The 23,370-nt window shown below is 40.0% G+C and overlaps 2 protein-coding genes across 3 annotated transcripts in view; one reads left to right on the top strand and one right to left on the bottom strand.

The window, feature by feature from the left end:
- Positions 1 to 235: 235 nt before the first annotated feature.
- On the bottom strand, positions 236 to 6,096 carry CCDC59 (coiled-coil domain containing 59). Of its 2 annotated transcripts, XM_063445171.1 has the most exons (5): positions 6,023 to 6,096; positions 5,804 to 5,959; positions 2,272 to 2,500; positions 1,512 to 1,602; positions 236 to 553 (listed from the first exon to the last, which is right to left on the bottom strand). In XM_063445171.1, the coding sequence occupies exons 1-5, from the start codon at positions 6,078 to 6,080 to the stop codon at positions 392 to 394; spliced, it is 696 nt and encodes a 231-aa protein (XP_063301241.1). In that variant the 5' UTR covers positions 6,081 to 6,096; the 3' UTR covers positions 236 to 391. The 2 variants fall into 2 exon arrangements, with proteins under 2 accessions (XP_063301241.1, XP_063301242.1); XM_063445172.1 differs by lacking the exon at positions 6,023 to 6,096 and having other exon boundaries at positions 5,804 to 5,967.
- A 1,326-nt stretch (positions 6,097 to 7,422) lies between these two features.
- METTL25 (methyltransferase like 25) overlaps positions 7,423 to 23,370 on the top strand; it is a 278,234-nt gene continuing 262,286 nt past the window's right edge. The window contains exons 1-2 of the mRNA XM_063447133.1: positions 7,423 to 7,563; positions 8,352 to 8,569. Coding sequence (XP_063303203.1) covers positions 8,353 to 8,569 — 217 coding nt within the window. The 5' untranslated portion in view covers positions 7,423 to 7,563; position 8,352. The remainder of the gene's footprint in view (positions 7,564 to 8,351; positions 8,570 to 23,370) is intronic.

Raw genomic sequence — 23,370 nt, 5'->3', positions numbered from 1 at the left:
GGTACACCACAAGCAACATTGCTTACTGGGTTTATTTCAATAGAAAACAATTAAATGTAAAGATATATATTAGTCAATCTTTCAGCCTTTATTTTTCACCACATTTATATGGATCTGATAACGAGCAAAGTCAATAGCTCGACAAAGTCTAACATGTCCGATAAAGGGAAAAATAAAATAGTACACATCTCCAATTCTGTGTTTGTATTGGTTTTGTTAACTGCAACGATGACAAAACAAACATATAGTAAAAAGTTACGATTTTAAAAATACAATTATATTTTAATATTACAAAACAAAAACACCACCATACAGGGTGCAACCTCTAATGAGAGGAAACATTACAACGCATCAATGACGATGCACCAGTCACTGCAGATTGAAACGCTTGTTAGGATTTTTGCTGAATCTTTTGAAGTAGGTGTTCCATTTGGAGGTTAAAGTTTGGCTGTCCTTTCTTTGTTTTTGCACTTAATATTTTATAGGATTCTATTTTCTTTTTCTTGTAAAGCTCCTGGGCCTCTTCCCTTTCTTTCCGTCTCTTCTCAGCTTCCTAGAGATCAAGACACAGAGAAGAACAGCTTGTGACAGCTCCCTGTACCATGTATGTTTGGCGGTGGAATGTGCAAAGAAACATGTCAGCTGTCAAAATGCACAGCTTCTCAGCCAGTGAAGAGTGAACATATAACATATGCCTCAAATCAATATACAACAAAGACTCTTTTATGTTACATTGAAAACAAAATTAAAAATAGAACACAACACAGACACTAAATTAACTGAATTACTCAGTACACCTGGTAAAGTACAAGGGCTAGAATACAGAGGGTTTGTTCAACACTGTCCAAGCTACTAAGGAGCTTTTCCATGCTCTAGTAATTTCCCGCATAGATTATTGTAACACCCCCCTAATTGGTCTTCCCAAAAACCGTATTGCCCCGCTACAGTCTGTAATGAATGCTGTCACTACACTGAATTTCCCCTCTAGTCGGTCCTCTCACACCCCATCCCTCTGTCTGTCCTTACATTGGCTTCCTGTATCCTATAGGAGTCAATTCAAAGAACTAACCCATGCCTATAAAGCACTGAACAATTCTAGCCCCTCATATCTCTTCACAGATCCATAGGTATGCCCCTGCTCGGTCTCTCAACTCTGCCCATGATCTTCTCCTGTTCGCTGCACGCACCCATACGGCCAACTCACGCTTGCTCTCCCCTAGTCTTCAATCGTTTAAAAAAATTGCCTTAAAACCCATCTCTTTAGGAAAGCCTCTAGCCTCCCAGAGTAACCTCGACCTCACATACCTATCTCTTGCTCTCTCCTAACGTGTAGCACTCTACTATCTCCTCCAGCTCTGCTTCACTCCCACCTTATTTGATTGATATTCCTGCCCTATTGTGTTTTACACCCCACCTCCTATAGACTGTAAGCTTGTTTGAGCAGGGTGAACCCAAGGTAAGTGCTAACAGGTCAAACATCACCACTGAATGGAGTAGATTAATTCCCTCACCTCTCTTTTCTTTGCACGCTCTTTCTGAACGTTCTCATACTCTTCTTTTGCTTTTTGGTTTGAGGTTTTCTTTTTGAACTTCTTAGTAGGTCTGTATAAAATGTAAACATGTTGAAGAATCAAACAGCGGTAAAACTATGGAAATTTTACACCAGATATATATATATATATATATATATATATATATATATAAAAAAAGATATAGAAAAAATAAGAGAATCATCTTGACCAAAACAGGTTTTGATTAAACCAGATTAACAATATTAGATTAATAGATTCAGATAACAGAAAACAAAGGAAATATAGAAATTACATTTTTCATAAAATCTTTAGTAACGAATTTATGCTATCAGCTTGTCTTACTATTCAACATATTGGCAGAAATCACAATTAGTGTGGGATGATAGGCTATCATAATAAGATGTCTGTGATGACCGAGCCAGGATCTTTGACTTCGTAACATATGAGTTGAATACCACTTGGTATTTAGTTAATAATAACATTGCTATGTTCATGTTTTCCACTTTCCAAGTGCGCCCATGTGATGGCTATATTTTATGTTTATATACAGAAAACACAAAACTGCAAGAATTAAACTACACGAATATCCCCGTTTTTCAACAGGTATGATGAGCACATATTAGCCTTACTATTTATACTTTTTCCCCCCTGAAACACTCACAGTAATATTTTTACTTTCATTGGAATTATATCTTCATGGATTTACAGTGCGCACGTCAGACTATCCAAATCAACTTACGTTTTAGGTGTTTCCTCATCTGCTGCTTCCTCTGTGCTATTTTCTGGTCTTTTCCTTTGTTCTTGCTTTTTTAACATCTCTTCTTCTGCCAAGTAAAGATGCTTTAAATGTTCTGGGTACTTGTCAGTGTAAATATCATCTTTAGCAACGCTGACCTTCCTTTGCTTTCTTAACAGTTTTTTATACTCCAGCTGAACCTTTTGTTTTCTCCACAGTGCAAATCCATGTCCTTCACATAGAAGAAAAAAAATACATGATATGGGTTAAATAGAGGAAACTGTTTAAAATGGAAAACATAACCCTCCCAAAAAAAAACTTCCACAAGGAGCATCATTTTGATAATTGTTGGATAAAGCTTCTGATATAAAGTATGAAAACATTCACTACCACATACCAATTGAATAAAAAAAAAAAAACTAGATTAATGATATTATGCTAAGCTTAATCTTTCCTTAGAAATTAAGTTCTCCAGATTGTGAGCAAAATGTTCAAAAAGTCAAAAACTAAACTAAACTATTCAGTTGAGCATGGTTGAAGGAAAAGTGATTGTATGCTGAACAGTATAGCCTGTGCAGGGATAGGCAACCTTCGGCACTCCAGATGATGTGGACTAAATCTCTTACAACCATAATGCTTGCAAAGCATCATGGGGGGTGTAGTCCAAAACATCTGGAGTGTCAAAGTTTGCCTATGCCTGGGCTATGGTATAACTCATTTAAAAGGCACAGCAAAAGGAAGGTTTAAGAATTTCCATAATAATGCAGATATGCAACACAGTTTCAAGAAAGCAGAAGTATTGCTGCTAAGAACCATAGATAGGTATACGTACATAAAGGCACACAAATGTGCATATTAACATAATGGGCTAAAAATCAACATCACTGACATAGTATTTGTTTACCAATACAATTCAGAATTCTAGCAGACAGAGAAGGGGCCAAGGAAATCATGATAAAACCCTTTCAATGCTTTTAACTCACATTGAAAAATCCTGTTTGCTGCAAATACATAAACTGCAATTGATTACAAAAGAACATTGTTTTGAATGTCAGGCCAATAGCCGATAACTTACCGATATTCAGCACATTTACCATTTAAAAAAAAAAAAAAAAAACAATTTCTACACAAATCTACTGTTAACTGAACATGTTTATTTTATTTAGTTTGCAAATCTTTTTTTTTTTATTAAGGTAAATGAACAAAATTTACGTGCCAGTCAGAATTTTTTATGTTTTCAAGAATATATGTGTGTGTAGTGGATGCAGTGAGAGTATTTGATAAGTGAATGCAGTGTGTGTGTTTGTGTAGTGGATGCAGAGTGTGTGTTTGTGTAGTGTGTATAGTGAATACAGTGTTTGTGTATGTGCCTAGCTACTGAATGTACACCACAAAACTAAAAATACTGTATAGCAAGGATAAATACAAGTATTTACAACTTATGAACTATAAAGCGAACTACTCAAATTGCAACAGCTGCGAGGGGTCTGCATTTTGGTACTAGCACAATAGGGGTTATGCATTGAAGACTTAAAGGGACACTATAGGCACCCAGATCACTTCATGTCATTGAAGCAGTCTAGGTGCAGTGCCACTTTTTGTGGTTTCAGAGAAAGTGCAATGTTTACATTGCAGAGTTAAAGGGACACTATAGTCGCCAGAGCTTAATGTGGCTGTTCAGGGGGTCTACAGCCTGTCTCTGAAGGTTCAGCAATTTTCAGGGAAAAGACAGTGTTTACATTCCTGCCTAGGAACACCTCAAGTGGTAGTCACTAAGACAGAGATACTGAACACTCCCCATAGAGGTGTAATGATTCAACGCAAGTACAGTAGTTTCTTCCTGTCATGAATCACCACCTCCCCCCTAGCTACCTCCGATTGGTCAGATCCGGAGTGGTAATCCCGGCTATAGGATTGACTGGCAGAGCGGTCCATTGCAAGTAGCAAAAAAAGGGGGGGGGGGGGGAGGTAGGTTCGTGCCTAGGTCAGGGCTGTGGGGCCTGCCTGGATTTGTGACTTTCTTCGTCTCGCTGTGCAGTGGAGAGCGGTGGAGCAGGAAGCCAATCGTAGGATCGGTAACAAGCCAACGAAACACAGTTTCGAGAGGCGCTTCCTGGATTATGACAACGTTTAACACCGTGAAATAACGTTTGTCATCCTCACACTTTGGTACCCCCTGCCGCATGGCAGCACAGGAGGAGACAAATCCAGTATTGAAAGATTTCTGCATTTCTGCAAAGACCCCCCCCCCCCCCCCCTCGGAGCCTCCCTCCCACTGGGCTGAACAGGCACTTACCTTAATCCAGCGCCGGTGACCTCTCCTCCCCCGGCCGACGTCAGCTCTGAATGCGCATGCGCGGCCAGAGATGTGCATGCATTCAAACTGCCCACAGGAAAGCATTACTCAATGTTTTCCTATGGATGTCCAGCGTGAGCTCAATGCGATTTTCGCATTGAGGATCGCAGAAGCGGCCTCTAGTGGTTGTCAGGGAGTTTCTCAGAAACTATGTTTTCAGCTGCAGGGTTAAAACTAGGGGGGGGGGGGGGGGCCTTGCACCCAGACCACTTCATTGAGCTGAAATGGTCTGGGTGCCTATAGTTGTCCTTTAACCTTTCCTTGCAAGTTTAATCCTGTAATCCATGAATCAGTTTAGTAGCCCTTCTCTGAACGCTCTCTAAAGTATCAATATCCTTCTGGAGATACGGTCTCCAGTACTGCGTACAATACTCCAAGTGATGTCTGTCCAGTGTTCTGTACAATGGCATGAGCACTTCCCTCTTTCTACTGCTAATACAATCTACCTATACAACCAAGCATTCTGCTAGCATTTCCTGCTGCTCTATTACATTGTCTGCCTACCTTTAAAGGACCACTATAGTGCCAGGAAAACACTTGTTTTCCTGGCACTATAGTGCCCTGAGGGTGCCACCACCCTCAGGGTCCCCCTCCTACCGGGCTCTGGGGGGAGGAAGGGGTTAAACTTACCGCTTTCTCTAAAACTGCTATGTTTATAGAAAAAGGAGTTAAAACCTAGCTGGACCTGGCACCCAGTCCACCTCATTAAACTGAAGTGGTCTGAGTGCCTATAGTGGTCCTTTAAGTCATCAGAAATAATTACCTCTAAATCCCTTTCCTCAGATGTTGCGGTTACGATTCTATCAAATATTCTGCCCTTGGGTTTTTACATCCAAGATGCATTATCTAGCACTTATCCACATTAAATGTAAATTGGCACAACTCTAACCATTTTTCTAGTTTACCTAAATCATTTAGCCCTGCAATGGAGTCTAGCTCATTGACTAAGATTTTCATTCTCAGCCCATAAACTAATCCCTGCATCACCAGGGTGGACCCCAAATAATAAATTCAATTGCTCTAAAAGTTTTGACTCTTTACAAAGGAGAGGGGATGTCACATAGAGAGCAGGGGTGGCCAAATGTTATACCTACCCAGTGTTTTAGGACTACGACTCTAATCAGGCGTTGCCAGCCACCTGAAGGTGGCTAGCCATAGCCCTGACCCCATACAGCTTACCTTCCTTTGCGCTGCCCGGGAAGGCTTTCCGATCCGGGTGCACCCATTTCCGTTTAGACTTTTTGTTATTTGGACCTCCTAGAGATGGTGGGACCCCAGATCCCTCAGCCACCATTCCTTTCACGCCCGCTCTTCCCGGTCCGCCTTGTCCTCTGCCTCTCCCCGGCCCGCCTCTGCCTCTCCCCGGCCCGCCTCTGCCTCTCCCCGGCCCGCCTCTGCCTCTCCCCGGCCCCCAACTCCTGCCTGGTTTCACAGCTGATAGCCCCGGTGTAGCCATGCCTGCAGCTCGCTCGGCGCACACTGATCGCGTCACACCGTGTGCCTGGCAGCCCAGCCAGACAGAGCTAGCAGATCACCGATTGTTAACTCTGTGTGTGATGGTGGAGAGTGTGACTGGGTGCTCTCTATATTGAATGTAATACAAACATTGATTCTCTATCTGGCGAGCTGCATGGTTAGGTTTAGGGTGGCCTTAGCCAACACGTTTTGTTGGTCACTCAATGTCTGCATAAACAGTGCTGCCCTGGTCACTAGCTTTCATACCTGCAATAGTGTAATCATGCCTGTCCCTTGCACTCCCCATCAGCATGTGTACCATTAATAATAATAATAATAATAATAGTAAAAATAATAGTGGGCCTTGCAATCCTAGGTGGGAGGCAGGTAAATTATAATGCTCTGCAATGTAAGTTATAATGCACTGCCGTGTAACTTATAATGCTCTGCAATGTAAGTTATAATGCTCTGCAGTGTAATTTATAAGGCTTTGCAATGCAAGTTATAATGCTCTGCAGTGTAATTTATAATGCACTGAAATGAAAATTAGAATGAACTGCAATATAAGTTAGCTTGCTCTGCTACTTAAATTATAATGCACTCTAATGAAAGTTCTAATGCACTGTAATGTAGGCTATAATGCTATCTAATGAAAGTTATAATGCACTGTAATGTAGGTTATAATACACTGTAATTAAAGTTATAATGCACTGCAATGTAGGTTCTAATGCACTCTACTGAAAGTTATAACGCACTGTAATGTAGGTTATTATGCAGTACAATGAAGGTTATAATGCTCTCTAATGAAAGTTATAATGCACTGCAATGTAGATCATAATTCACTGTAATGTAGGTTATAATGCACTGTAATGAAGGTTATAATTCACTGTAATGTAGGTTATAATGCACTGTAATGAAGGTTATAATGCACTGTAATGAAGGTTATAATTCACTGTAATGTAGGTTATAATTCACTGTAATGAAGGTTATAATGCACTGCAATGGGTCTGTGCACTAGTGAGGTTTTCATTAAACGCCTGTTGTGTGTGACAGTGGGGTTTCTACATGGCTGATCAGGAGTTGCTGAGTGTAGCTATTTGATACTAAGTAACATACAAGCAGCAGTGAGGGACTAGGGATGTTACTTTGTTGCACATATCCAAGATGTTTACCGGGGAGCTAGCTATGCTGGCACTACAGTCTGCATAGTGAATTCGTTTTCTCCAAGATTGGAACTTGTGGAAGTAATACAACAGCAGTCTGACAATCGATTATTAATGTCTGGCGTGGAGAGGCTGCTGTGCTGTGCACGTGTGAACACACATTGCTGATGTCACTCACACTGCTCTATTGCTGCTGCAGTTTCCTTTTACGTTCTGTATTGGACTGGGATAACATGCACATTTCAACCAGTTTTTAGTAATTTACTGAATAGTAGGCCCTATCTAAAACAATATAGGCACACACAACTTGTCCATAAACATGTAAGTACCTGGTCATGGAACACATATATTCACTTATATAGGGGTGCATGTACTAAACACAGAATTGGAGTGAATTGGAAGCCCAACTGCAAATTGTTAGCCAATATATGTACATTGGAATCATCCTCCAAATCACATTTGTTTCTAGTTAAGCAACTTATAGCCTTTAATTTGCTATTCTGCTCTTGTAGCTCACTGTGCACCGTTTAGTGAATAATCCTTGTCGTTGGTAAACATTCTAACGGTTATTCACCAAGGGTTTTTTTTTTCTCTAAACTACAAATTATACAGAATTTAAATTCACCGATAAAATTTAGTCAAAGATTAGTGCTAAATCTGTAATTGACAGGAATTCACCAGGGACATTTAAAGACAGACTGGCTGACTAGAGGTGGAAGCGTGATTGGCTTTGACTTTTTACTTTTAAATTGTCCCCCCTCCCGAGTTTAGATATGATCACCTAAAATTTGCAAGTCCTTGTTGAATTTCCAACAGGTATCTGTATAGTGAAACTTAATTTTTACTAAAGGTTCACAAATAAACTAAATATTAATAGGTCATTAGTGGAAATGTGTATTTATGCCAACATTAAATCATATATTATGTGGTTGTCTAGTTTAGTAATTTAGCACCATATGATTCTGTTCCAAGCATTGATACGCTTAAATAAGCATCCCCTATACTAAATAATTATATTGTAACTCTTTGTTTAGTCTATATCTTCTGTTACTGTTGTCAGTTCTAACACAATTGTACATTTTAATTGTGCTCCATCTTATTTTTTTCAGTATGATGTTAACTCAATTGCCAGAAATAAGCTCAGACCAGGTAAAGGAAGCTATTAGAAAGTTGGTACAATTCTTACAGGCAACGCTTCGGATCTCCGATGCACATACTGTGGATTTCTATACTGAAGATGTTTGGAACAAGCTTGTAGCTATATCCCCAGATACTGTACTTTCATCACTCAGTCAACACCCAAGGACATCTGTTCGTGAATACAGCGGTGAGTCTACTAATTTATAAATCAAGTTTCCCATCAAAGTCAGTTTGTATCTGACTGGCTGTTTTACTGGATTAACAGAAATTGGGAATGAGAAGCTTTTGGGGGGGATTCTCCCTTTATAAAGCATTTTATATTTAATTTAAAGGGACACTATAGTCACCTGAACAACTTTAGCTTAATGAAGCCGTTTTGGTGTATAGAACATGCCCCTGCAGCCTCACTGCTCAATCCTCTGCCATTTAGGAGTTAATGTTTAAATTGTGGTTAAAACCCCTTCAGTGACTTACCTGAATCCAGCGCCGATGTCCCTCAGCACTGGGCAGGCTCCGCCCATGCTCCTGCGTGGCCTCACTCGTATCAGGATTTCCCAATAGTAAAGCATTATTCAATGCTTTCCTATGGGGAAAAATCTGGAGCTGGAGGTCCTCATGCAGAGTGTGAGGACATCCAGCGTTGTTTCAAACCAGGAAGTCCCTTTAGTGGCTGTCTGGTAGAGAGCCACTTGAGGTGAAGTTAACACTGGATAGTAATTATTGCATTTTTTTCAATAACTGCAATAAGTACTATTGCAGGGTTAAGGGACATGGGACATTGCACCCAGACCACTTGAATGAGCTGAAGTGGTCTGAGTGCCTACAGTGTCCCATTAACTCCTAAATGACAGAGAATGGAGCAGTGAGACTGCAGGGGAATGATCTATAAATTAAAACTGCTTTATTAAGCCAAAGATATTTTGATGCCTATAGTGTCCCTTTAAGTTAATGTCTCTAGGTCAGGGCTGTCCAACCTGCGGCCCCCCAGATGTTGCTAAACTACAACTCCAATGATTCCCTGGCTATCTTTTTCATTGAAAGAATCATGGGAGTTGTAGTTCAGCAACTTCTGGGGAGCCGCAGGTTGGACAGCCCTGCTCTAGGTCATCTACTACATCTAGGGGTTGTTTTGATGCTTAGAGCATACTTTTAACTAAATGACCTACCATTCAAGCCTGAGTTGTCAAAAAAAACAACACCATTGCATATAAAATACAAGTCTAATCATGGTAAGCAAAATAAATATGATAATCATAGATGGGAATTTGAGAAAATAGGAGTTAGAGAGAAAGGGAGGCCATGTAAAGCTTTTATAATATGGGAAATAAAATCTACATGGGACCTCTATCTTTGCTATTGAAAATTGGGGGTTTAAAGGTTGCATTAGGGACAAGATTAGGGGTAGGATTATGGCCAGGATTAGATTATACATGTGATGTATCATTGTACTCGAGAACATTATCAGTATACAAATATAGGGTGTTTGTTAATGGGACACACGTGGTCTATGAATTGCCCCAAAATAAAACACATAGGGAAAAACTCCCTGCAAACAACTAATTTGACCTAGCGTTATGATAAAATGGTCAAATGAAAAGTGTCAAAATGCTCTGTTACATAGCTTGGGGGATGTACTTTCTACCAATATATATCTTTTATGTAGGGGTTTTGGATTTTGTGACTAATATAAAAGTTGTAATCTCAGCATGCCAACTTTTTCAGTCCCTGCAGGCATTCTGCAGTAAACACTGTTTTTTTCAGTAAAAAGTTAGTGTTTACATTACAGCCTAGGGATACCTCCACCGGCCACTCCTCAGATGGCTACTAGAGGCGTTTCCTGGGGCACTGACATTCAGTTTCTCCACCCTCTGCATGCAGACAGTGCACTTTACTCATGAGGAGATGCTGATTGGCCAGGGTGACGTTTGGTTCTGCCTACTGCACCACCTCCTTGGCAATCTCACCCAATCCAATGCTTTCCTATGGAAAAGCATTATGATTGGCTCAGATCACCACTTCTGATAATGTCAGCCAAGGAGGCAGATCAGGGGTAGAGCCAGCACCAGCAGACTGGATGAAAGGTAAGATTTTACTGTATTTGGTGGTGCCAGGGGGACTAGATGGTGTTTTTAACACTATAGGGTGAAAACATGTTTGTGTTCCTGGTCGCCCTGGGGCCGCTTTAAGCTGTGACTGCGACCAGCCGCAAGACAGAAATAATATTTCCTGATTCTTGCTCTCCCGAGCCACGAGAGGGCAGAGTGGGTGTGTGCCTGCTGAGCAGACCAGAGCAGCCACTCCCCCTTCCCTCCTGCTGGCAGTGCCAGAGGAGCGTCTGGCCTGCTTGAGCAGGGCTGGAGCTGGAGGACGGACAGCAAATCGTAAGGTAGGAGAAGAGCAGTTTGTGGGAGGGGGGCAGTGTATTTGAAGGAAGATGGGGGCAGTGTATTTATTTGAGGAAGGTAGGGGGCCAGTGTATTAAATTAGGGAGGGGTGGCAGTGTATTAATGGGATGGACGGGGCAGTGTATTAATGGGAGGGGTGGCAGTGTATTAATGGGATGGACGGGGCAGTGTATTAATGGGAGGGGGACAGTGTATAAATCTATGATACTTACATCTCCCATAATGCACATGGGCACTGTACTATCAAATAATTGTCACAAATATTCAAGTTTTCTCAGCTGAAGTTTTTTTTTTTATTTGTACCTCTGTGCTGTGGTTTATGAGGAAAAAATAGCCAATATGGCTGCCACAGCATGTTAATATGTTCCTGTCACGGCCCCTGGTGCTTGTTTCGATGAAAGTTCCGATTTCTAACAGATGGGTGTAGAGCTGTCTTTTAAAAGCTGAAACCTTGTGATTGGTGAGTGCTACACAAAGACATTTTAGGCCTGAACCTCAATCATTTTTTTTATTTTTTTTTAAGTTTAGCTGAGCCACACTGACACACATGCAAATGCGCACACACATGCACAGACACACATGAAGATACACACACTGACACACATGCAGATACACAGATTTACACTCTGACACACAAACAGATACTTATGCACACAGATACACACATGCAGATACAAAGACACACTGATACATGGACACACTGACACTCATACAGATACACACACTGACACAGATGCACATACACAGACACACAGATACACACACTGACATACATACAGACACAAACACACTGACACACATGCTGTTCAAAATTGAAAAAATAGCTACCCTCTTGTTTTCTACCTTTTGGGTGCAGGAGGGTGTCCTCCCTGGGGTTCAGTTGCATCTGCTGGCTGAGGCTGCTAGGAGTCAGAGGATGACTCTCCCAATATGCACCCCTCCTCTTTTTCCTCTTTTTTTTTCCCTCTTCTTGCGCTGTTAAAGAGCCATAGCTCATGACCGGACCCCTGATGACCCATGCCCGCTGGGTGGCCCTAAGTGCATGGGCCACCTGATAGGCCCCCTTAGTGTGTAAGCCCCGATTTAGCTACACCAGCGGTATGTCTGCTGGTGAATTTGAGAAATAAGCAGTACTGAAAAAACAAGTATGAGTCTGGTTTACAGTAACTCCACAGAAAGGGAGCTCAAGTAGCAACTCTATATTGCAAAAAAACAAAATATGAAAATATGTGGGTGATGCAAGGTTGCCATGGCTTCCTTTTGACACAGCCTGGAGCAATGTCAGTGCGTGGAGGCGGAGTTCCGTCGGTTCTGACAATACATTAATGAAAATGTAATTATAATCCGAACATAAGTATATCGAGTTTAATTTAAGCCATGAGATTTTGATTGAGGTTGTCTATATTAGGTTTTATCCTGGCATATTAAATATGTGTACAACGTTTGATTCTATGCAGATGTTAAAAGAAACTAATATTAAAAAAATGTCCTTTACATTTGGATCCATTTTTTGGTATGCATTATGATTGATACGACATCTAATTTGAACTAAGTAAATTTTAATAATTTTTTTTGTGCAAACTTGCCATAAAATTACAGCACAATTAAAACAACATGGCACAATTCATTGCTGCATTGGCAAAATGCTAGAAGATATGCTTTTGAACTTGTTGGCATCTGTACTTGAGGTTTTAAGATCTTTAAGGTAAACATAATTTGTCTTATGTGAGGCCATATTGGATACAAAAACTGATTAAATTCTTCAGCCACTGGCTGTTAGTTTGGAGTAACATAAGAGCTAAGGAGGCTTGGGAGTACATATGAATTGAATAAGTCATGTAGAATAGAACTATGACTCACTTAGTTAATGTTTCATGGAGAACTTTCAGCTTTTGTCAATTAAAAAATATTGTATATGGATTATGACGTAATAGTCTCACTGCTCTCTGTCTCAATTATCTGTTCTTTAGTATTTAACACATTTTATGCAGCCCTAGTCACACCTCTCCTGGCTCTGATTTACATAGTCTCCCTACACACTTCCTGAAAGAGAGATCACACTATGTGTTATAAAAATATACTTATCAAGGAAAAATGGCTGCTTCCCCTAGAAATCCCCCCTCCCCTATGGACTGCGCCTCTTTCCCTCCTGTGCAACGCTCTCTATGTCTGGGAGGAAGTGAATGGCTTTTACTTCCTCCCAGCAACCAATACTACAGGGGCCTGGTTGTGCTCTTTAAGGGCCATGGCCCCTCTTCAGCAATACTTATTGGGTGGCCTTAAGTGCATCGATGGGCCCCCCAGTGTGCGGTCTCCTGGCTGCACTGCGGGTAGTTCTGTCGATCTGCATGGTAAATGCTTACACTGCCCAAACATACAGTCTTAAGGGTGGTTGGCAGCAAGGAAGCTGTTCTTACTGTTCTCTGCTGCGTGTAGATATTTTTGTTCTATAGTGTTTTTCTTTCTTTTTTTTTTTTTTGATTCTGCTCCAATTAAAAGTAAATTTGCCCCTGCAGTTGTGGAAGCTATGATTAGGCAGCTCTCACACAGCCTTTGTGGGTGCTGGGCAGTGTGCTCATAATACCTATGTGACAACTGCACGAGGGGGCAGAGTATAGTGTGAAGGCAGGGGCGACAAAATGCATCATTAACTGTGTAGCCAAAAATCCTTGCACTAGCCATGAATGTGAGTATTTTGAGATGTTCAATACTCTGTACCATTCGAATGAAATACATTATTATTTTAGATTTTTGTTTACTTTATTTTTACATTATATTTGGCTATTATTATATGCTTCTTTAGAGAAACAAGAATAGAAATATAAATCAAGTAAATATGGATATTTGATCAAGTAAATATGGTTATAATGGATAAAGAGGGACAAGTCAATATTGTTTTTTTAAAACCAGTATTTGATGTGCGAAAAATATCTGAGTTACAGGTAACATGAAGATGATAATACCCTAAATGTATACAGACCAGATACATACAATCGTAACAAACATACGGGGGAGGCAGAAATTACAAATTAGAATTGAACTCTTTCCACATTTATCTGAACCTGTGTTTTACTTGGTATATGCTTTATACAATGCTGCTCTTATAAATTAATCATCAAATACGCAACTTTTATGCTCAATTGTGCTAAGTTTTATTTTGAAATTGTCACGTAATAGGTTGTCCAGTAGATGGTAATATTGAGCAGCCTATTATTTGCTTTGGACTATGAAATCTATCAATTCGGTCTCTGGTTACAAGCAAAGTTATCACTGTACGGTGAAAACTATTATGTGCTATTTGTACAGAAATACCATGAATCCCCTCATATCTATTTTTCGATTGGATTGTCTGTGTAGACTTGAACAATAGAAGTGTCCCAGACTAATGGCTAGAAGACATTCACTTAAAGGAATCGAATGATACAGTTCACAAGAAAATCGTGCTGTGCTATTGAGAATCTATCATAACTACACTATGTTTTTTTCTTTCTTTCATTTTTCCTTTCCTTGTGTCCTTTGTGTTTTAATGACTATACTCCCCTCCTTACCACTTGTCTATACTTATTATCTTTTATTTCTCACACTGAATTTTAACTACTATTTTGCAGTTAGCCCTCCTGTGGGATCCTTTTTGTCTGTTGAATTCTGGGTAAATTCCCTTGACAAACGAAATGGAACTTTTACTTAAGCTTTGCCTATTGCCAAAGATTAGCAAAGAACACATTCTCTGTGAGAAAAACTAGTCCCTGGATTTTCTTATTTATAACTAAAAACTAAAGCAAAGTTCAAAAATTAAAAACGAGTGGAAATAAGGATTGATTTAAAATCAAAACCTGCAAAGTGAGAATGTGCTTTAACTCTTTACAATGTGCTTTGTGTACATTTAATATGGAATCTTTTTTTTTAATTGTAATAAAATAATCGTTTCAGCTCTGTTACTGTAATTATAATTAGGAATACTTTATTCTATCACCACATAAGTGACCCGACAACATTTTGACCTTTCGTGAGGTCAAACTATACACAAGCTGAGTGTGCTAATATGCATTTAAAGGGACACTCCAGGCACCCAGACAATTTCTTCCCATTGGAGTGGTCTGGGTGCTAACTCCCACTACCCTTAACCCTGCAAGTGTAATTATTGCAGTTTTCATAAACTGCAATATTTACCTTGCAGGGTTAACTCCTCCTCTAGTGGCTGTCTACTAGACAGCTATTAGAGGGCACTTCCGTGTTTATAGCACATGAAAAGTGTGCTATAATGTCGCTGGACGTCCTCACGCTATGTGAGGACCTCCAGTGTCGCTGAAATCCCCATAGGAAAGCATTGAAAGCATTTTTAAATGCTTTCCTATGGGGAGGTCTAATGTGTGTGCGCGGCATTAGGTCTCCCCCGCCGGCGGCCGTGCATGCTCAATAGGTATTCCCCGCCAGATGACGTCGGCAGGGGAGGAGCGTGGGCGGACCCTGACCCAGCACCGAGGGACATCGGTGCTAGATACAGTTAAGTCACTGAAGGGGACCTGCAGTGCCAGGAAAACAGTTTGTTTTCCTGGCACTGGAGAGTCCCTTTAATCAATATACGTCTTTAAAGATTAATGATGGTTAATGCCGTCATAATACTCTGTTCTTTAAGGATCCTAAGCCAAAGTGAAATTATCTGTTAAGATAAAGGAATACACAGTATACTTAATTCATCCAAATAAAGTTGTTATGGTGTGAGGTCTCCTGGTGCCTGCAATCCTCAAGGGGTTACACAATTAACGAACGGTTTAACCCAAAAGTCTTGAATCTGTCGCCTGTTAGTTCTTCTCACAAACATCCGCTGAAGTCCAAGGCTTGAATAAAGAAGTTGACTGGGAGCTGCTGATAGGCAGAGAGAGTCAGCTAATGCTCTAAGCCTATCAGTAGCTCCTCCTTCACACAATGTATGTATGTACAAATACAAAAAGAGAAGTCCTGCGCTTAGTCCCATTACTGCTGGGCCAGCAGCAACGACTACAATACACATCAGCCCCAATATATAGTAAAAACCAAAGAAAAGAAAATGTTACTTGCGCTCTCTCCTTAATCCCTATGTATATTTAGACAAATGGAGGTGCACAATGTATGTATGTGTTTACATAGTGTATGTATTTTTCTCACTCTCTGAATGGAATGCTACCTGATTCAAGCCTCGGACTGCATGTTTGTGTGCAAAGCTAAAGGACGCTGGATTGTTTTTGTTAAGGTGCCACTCTAGCATGTTAGGCCTATGTTTGTGTCCCGACATTGTGTAATCAGATCCATGCTTACAGACTGAGCGATCTGAAGACACCGCGATATGACAGCGATATGTCAGCGATATGTATGACTCTCGAGTCTCGTTTGCCCTTCCTCCCCTTTCTTTTCTGTATCCCCTATGTTTTGAATTACTGACAAAATAAAGTGCTTTTTGGGTGAGGAGTAGCCTGGTGTTTACACCAGTTTATAAAAATGCTGATTTCTATGAGTGTCCCTTTAAGGACAGCAAGGCTGATAGTGATATTGATAACACAGAAGTCTAGATTCCGCATTGTCACTGCCCCTGTGTAGAGTTCATTGTCAAACTCTTCCAAAGCAGTTTTGCAAACAATTTTGGTATGGTGCCCAGAGACTACTGACAAGATCATTACTAAACTGAACTAAAGTGATTATGTTGCTAGAGAGTCCTTTTAATAATGCTAGCATGATGTAATAAACGAATGTATGATTTATAGCTTCTGAGAAAGCAAAATATCTCCAGTTTCTGAGAGATCTGTGACTTATACAACTGAATACAGTCAGCTCACTGACACACACACACACACACACCAATGCTCACTACAGACAAGCTCACTGACACACACATACATGCTCACTGCAGACATGCTCACTGACACACACATGCTCACAACAGCAGGGACATACACACACACACACGATCACCCTCACTCTCACTCACTAGCTGCAGAGTATTTGAAGCCTACCTGGCACTGCAGGCAACTGCTGTGGAAGCCCTGGGAGGTGAGAACTCTATTTCCTGCCCTGAGGTCAGCAGCATGAGATGGAGGCGGAGCTTGAGATCGGTGGGCGCAGTGTATGATGGGGCGGAGTTTGAGTGCCAGAAAGTGCTCTCCCTGCTGTGCTCCCTCCGGCCGTGGCATCCTCAATGTGGCCGCGCAGGCCCCTAGCCCCTCCCTCCATAGTTCCCTCAGACTCTCACAGTCTGAGGGAAAAATTACCAAATTATATTAGTTATAGGTATTAGGGCTCTCTCCCCTAACCCCAAGTGCTGCGGCCCACCGGGAAATTTCACGGGCCAGTCCGCCCCTGAGTGTATCTGCATCTCTGGCAGCATCATGGTTGTAACGGATCGCCTGGCACCCCGACTGGGTACCTCCGTTAAAGGATGCTCCTAGCGCTTCCTGAGGACTCCAAGCACTCTGGCAGACACCACAATCACCGAACCGATTCAGCATATGAATCCTCTCAAGCCTCTGAATGCTGTAGACAGTTGAATAGGAACCATACGAATAGGCTTACACTCCTAGCAGTCAACTGGAACAGCATGCAATAAATCCTTCCCCCAATAATGAGACGACACTTCACTTTGAGGGTAAAACAGGAACTGAGGACTGGCTCATCCAGCCTGGCTTTTATTTCCAACTCACACATACAGGCCACACCCAGGGGGAGGCATAAAAGAACCAATGACATAGATGTTACCTCCCACACATCCCCTCCCCTTAGTGTGACACATAATCCCATTATGCATACAGTGTAAAATATACTTTTACACAACTTTCATAACTTTAAAACCATACATCACATTCACATAAATACATATCCACAATCAATCCATTCAGGGGAACAACATATTAAAAAATGGCATGAATCCGACCAGGGGTTCAAAAGTTACTAAAAGTATCTTTTGTTCCTTTCTGGCTGGCAGAAAAACATCCCCACAATGCACCCTGGTTTCCTCCCTTCTGCCCTGGAGTTAATTGGAGAAGTAATCCAATTACCCAGGACTAAAGGCAGACTCCATTAACCACATGGTTGCAAAACGACATAAAAACACTTTAAAAAACATAAAGTCACATTTACACATAACACACAGACATTTCACCTATCCCCAGATAGCTGGGATCTGCACGCACAAAACTACCGAATAGCGCACAGATCCTACTCACACAGTACAATTGCCATGGAGCTAAAGTCTTTCCCATAGTCTTTCATTATATGAATAGGCTCCATGGTATGGCTATCTGGGGTATCACATTCCCATAAAGTCTGGTCCATAGTCCAAAGGCAAGAGGCGGGCAATCAGCCCCCTCCAAGGACACGTGGCGAGGTCGGTTTCGCCACAATGGTGTTTCAAAAGCAGGCTGTAGACGTGGCTTATGCTTGGAGTAACCTTTTGCCATGAACACGATTGTGTAAAGTTTTAGTTGTTAAAGTCACTCTAAGCATCTTAAGCACTGTGCTTCTTTGCACCATGCATGGTGCTTAGAGCACCTTAAAATCACTCTCATTTCTGAGAGTGCACAATTGGAAAATATTGCTGCAACTTAAAACAGCCCACTAAGGCTGTCTATCAAGCAGTCTAGGACACTTAGTTCTGAGTTGTTTATATCAATTAGTCCCTACTTATGCATTTAGTGTTTGGCATGTGCATGCAGTATACTACAGTAGGAAAAACACTCTCGCATTTTCCCCGGATGGAGACAAGCCAAGCAGACTGCACATGTGTGGCTCAGCAGACGCTAAAACAAAGCCCAGTTCACAATTAAAGGGAAACTATAGTGCCAGGAAAACAAACTTGTTTTCCTGGCACTATAGCTTACCCCTTTGTCAACCCTCCCTGACCCCCACCCCCGGTGAAGAAGGGGTTAATAACCCCTTCTGTCACCTGGATCCAGCGCCGAGGGGGAGACCTAATGTGCATGCGCCACGCTCGCATTAGGATCTCCCCTTAGGAAAGCATTATTGGTTTAGACAACCAAAAGTAGTCTAGGAACCTGGAAGTCACTCTAGTAGGGCTAGCCGCTAGTGGAGGACTTAACCCTAGCAAGTAATTATTGCAATTTATTAAAACTGCAATCATTATATGCTCAGGGTTAAGGGTGATGGGAGTTTGCACCCAGACCACTTCAATTAACTGAAGTCGTCTGGGTGCCTACATTGTCCCTTTAAGCAAACTGGCTGTGTATACACTTCTAGCAGACACCTGTATGATTTGAACTGCTGTTTAGGAATAAATAACGTATCCCATAGTCTACTGCTATACAGGAATTTAGGACTCTTCATATACCAGATTGAGACACTTCTGATTGCTGCTATTTGCCAATATTTTAACGCAATATATCAATAATATTAAATATATTAGGTAAATATTTCATTAGAAAATCCATGTATGCCAAAGGGCTAATAAGCATTCTAGTTATTAGTGTAGCTATGGTGTAATTAAATAAATCTCAATACCAGTAAAGCAAGTTTTGCAGTAAAGATTACATATATCTCATGTCGTGTTGCTCACATCTGGGCACATCTGCAGAACATCTACTTTTACCAACTTGTGCTTTTTTGGGCATGGCATACAGTATCAAAATAACCCTCGAGGACATAAAAAAATTAGGTACATAGTCATACCCGAAATTTTGTTTCTTTTTAAAACTTTAATTACTAATCCATTATAGAATTTGTGTAGGGATTTACATGTGTCCATTTAAATGTAATTAATTCTAATTAATTAAAATTACTTTCAGAACCTACAATAATTGTGATAGAGATGTGCAAAAAACTCTGCTGCAGTCAACGCTCCAATTAAGTTAAAGCAACTATTTGAATTCTCACATTATATATTTTTTTTTCAATTACATTAAAAACAGTAATTTGACAGTGCTTAGAGAAAGTAGTCCAGGAGAACAAGCAGTGTCTTCATAATAGCCGTGTTTGTGTTATTTAATACTTTATGCATATTTCTTCCCATAAATTCCATTTTCAGGTATTGACACTAATTATACGTTTGTTTGGGCACGTTGATTTCTAAAGCACCTGACAATATAAAGTAATGGGTCTGTATAGGAATAATCTCGTTACTAGATGACATTGTCGGAGAGATTGCATTTGCAGTATCATATTTCACAAGGCAACAGATTTTGCGATGAATCTGAGCTTGTTAGTGTAGTCACCGTTAACATCATGTCCACATTGACAGTGTGATTACAGCACTGCCCTTTACTCATACCAATGTATATTTCTATTCTGGTGTCTCACTTACCCATTGATTTCTTGGTCATTTAGGCTCTACCCAAGAACACTATTTAGGTAATGCTCCCCCAGATGTTTCCTTTCTTGCAGTGAGTTTGCAACAAAGTTGCTCTCCGATTGGCTATTGTGTTACATTAACATTAGCTGGGAGACCTACCAGTACAACTCTTTTTCTTACAAACTTTTCCAAGTCAGCGTAATTAGGTGATTCAGAACCACAAATTCTTGGACCAAGCACCAAGAACTATTTTGTTGCTGGGATCCTGTCTCACCTACTAATATATGTTTACACCAGTGTACATACTTAATTTTATTATTTGTTGTCTTACTATTTATTAATTTTATTATAATTTTTTTCCTTTTCACTTTAGGGTGCTCGAGATTTTTAGTCTCAAAGTTGCTTTTATGTATTTATTTACATTTATTAGTTAGTGATTTACTAACTGTCAGTTTGGCATTTAGTGAATATTCCCCTATATAACAATGTTTGGTATTTAGTGAATATTCCCCTGTATAACAATGTTTGGTATTTAGTGAATATTCCCCTGTATAACAATGTTTGGCATTTAGTGAATATTCCCCTATATAACAATGTTTGGCATTTAGTGAATATTCCCCTATATAACAATGTTTGGCATTTAGTGAATATTCCCCTGTATAACAATGTTTGGCATTTAGTGAATATTCCCCTATATAACAATGTTTGGCATTTAGTGAATATTCCCCTATATAACAATGTTTGGCATTTAGTGAATATTCCCCTATATAACAATGTTTGGCATTTAGTGAATATTCCCCTGTATAACAATGTTTGGCATTTAGTGAATATTCCCCTATATAACAATGTTTGGCATTTAGTGAATATTCCCCTGTATAACAATGTTTGGTATTTAGTGAATATTTCCCTATATAACAATGTTTGGTATTTAGTGAATATTCCCCTGTATAACAATGTTTGGTATTTAGTGAATATTCCCCATATAACAATGTTTGGCATTTAGTGAATATTCCCCTGTATAACAATGTTTGGCATTTAGTGAATATTCCCCTGTATAACAATGTTTGGTATTTAGTGAATATTCCCCTATATAACAATGTTTGGCATTTAGTGAATATTCCCCTGTATAACAATGTTTGGCATTTAGTGAATATTCCCCTGTATAACAATGTTTGGTATTTAGTGAATATTCCCCTGTATAACAATGTTTGGTATTTAGTGAATATTCCCCTATATAACAATGTTTGGCATTTAGTGAATATTCCCCTGTATAACAATGTTTGGTATTTAGTGAATATTCCCCTATATAACAATGTTTGGCATTTAGTGAATATTCCCCTGTATAACAATGTTTGGCATTTAGTGAATATTCCCCTGTATAACAATGTTTGGCATTTAGTGAATATTCCCTTATATAACAATGTTTGGTATTTAGTGAATATTCCCCTATATAACAATGTTTGGCATTTAGTGAATATTCCCCTGTATAACAATGTTTGGTATTTAGTGAATATTCCCCTATATAACAATGTTTGGCATTTAGTGAATATTCCCCTATATAACAATGTTTGGCATTTAGTGAATATTCCCCAGTATAACAATGTTTGGCATTTAGTGAATATTCCCCAGTATAACAATGTTTGGTATTTAGTGAATATTCCCCTGTATAACAATGTTTGGTATTTAGTGAATATTCCCCTATATACCAATGTTTGGTATTTAGTGAATATTCCCCTATATAACAATGTTTGGCATTTAGTGAATATTCCCCTATATAACAATGTTTGGCATTTAGTGAATATTCCCCTATATAACAATGTTTGGCATTTAGTGAATATTCCCCTGTATAACAATGTTTGGCATTTAGTGAATATTCCCCTATATAACAATGTTTGGCATTTAGTGAATATTCCCCTATATAACAATGTTTGGCATTTAGTGAATATTCCCCTATATAACAATGTTTGGCATTTAGTGAATATTCCCCTGTATAACAATGTTTGGTATTTAGTGAATATTCCCCTGTATAACAATGTTTGGCATTTAGTGAATATTCCCCTGTATAACAATGTTTGGCATTTAGTGAATATTCCCCCATATAACAATGTTTGGCATTTAGTGAATATTCCCCTGTATAACAATGTTTGGCATTTAGTGAATATTCCCCAGTATAACAATGTTTGGCATTTAGTGAATATTCCCCTGTATAACAATGTTTGGTATTTAGTGAATATTCCCCTGTATAACAATGTTTGGCATTTAGTGAATATTCCCCTATATAACAATGTTTGGCATTTAGTGAATATTCCCCTATATAACAATGTTTGGCATTTAGTGAATATTCCCCTATATAACAATGTTTGGCATTTAGTGAATATTCCCCTATATAACAATGTTTGGCATTTAGTGAATATTCCCCTGTTTAACAATGTTTGGCATTTAGTGAATATTCCCCTGTATAACAATGTTTGGTATTAAGTGAATATTCCCCTATATAACAATGTTTGGCATTTAGTGAATATTCCCCTGTATAACAATGTTTGGTACTTAGTGAATATTCCCCTGTACTTAATCCACCAATCAGAGTGTTATGAGTCAAATTACATAGCGTGGGAAAATTCCACAGAACTTTCCCACGCTGTGTAAAATGACACAGAGCACTGATTGGTGGATTTCAAACCAACCAATCAGAGTGCTGTGACAGGTAAATGTAGAGACTTACCTGTCAGTCTCTTCATTTACCTGTCAGAGCATTCTGATTGGATGGCTTAAACCCACCAATCAGAGTGCTCTGAGCCTAATTGCAGGGCGGGGAAAGGCTTTATAAGCCTTCCTCCGCCCTGCAGAGTTCAGTCTGCGCGGAGCCCTTGCCGGGTGAAGATGGATTATTATTTTTTTACGCTCTTTTTTTTTTTTTTTTTTATTGCGTCGGTTATTATGGATATTTATTTGGCCTTTTTTGGGGCTGAAAAAAGAAGATTTTAGAAGAAAGAAAACATCGAATGGTAAGTTTTTTTTTTTTTTTTTTTTTTTACAGGTTCTTAGTTAAATGTCCCCCCCTCATTATTTTTAGGGTAAGGGGGGTTGGTAGGGGGATAATTTTTTTTTGGGGGGGGAGGGGTGACTAGGGGTTTGGGGACCCCTAGTCACCTGGGGGGGACATTTTTTTAGGGCCCCCACCCGCCGCTCAGGGGTGGGAGCCGGGGGGGAGGACAATAGGTCCCCCCCTATTGGTATTTAGGGCCCCCACCCGCCGCTGAGGGGTGGGAGCCGGGGGGGAGGACAATAGGTGTCCCCCCCTATTGGTATTTA

Source organism: Pelobates fuscus, chromosome 3 (genome assembly GCF_036172605.1).
Source record: "Pelobates fuscus isolate aPelFus1 chromosome 3, aPelFus1.pri, whole genome shotgun sequence".
Taxonomy (NCBI): domain Eukaryota; kingdom Metazoa; phylum Chordata; class Amphibia; order Anura; family Pelobatidae; genus Pelobates; species Pelobates fuscus.
Note: the sequence above shows the minus strand (reverse complement) of the source record. Positions and strands in the feature narration are given on the sequence as shown.

Bases quoted from the DNA above. Each gene is read 5' to 3' on its own strand.
- CCDC59 (XM_063445171.1), bottom strand. From the start codon at position 6,080: ATGGCTACACCGGGGCTATCAGCTGTGAAACCAGGCAGGAGTTGGGGG. The intron at 1,603-2,271 runs GTAAGTTGATTT...CATTTTATACAG, and splicing joins GATGAGGAAACACCTAAAAC to ACCTACTAAGAAGTTCAAAA. The intron at 554-1,511 runs GTGAGGGAATTA...CTTGATCTCTAG, and splicing joins AGCGTGCAAAGAAAAGAGAG to GAAGCTGAGAAGAGACGGAA.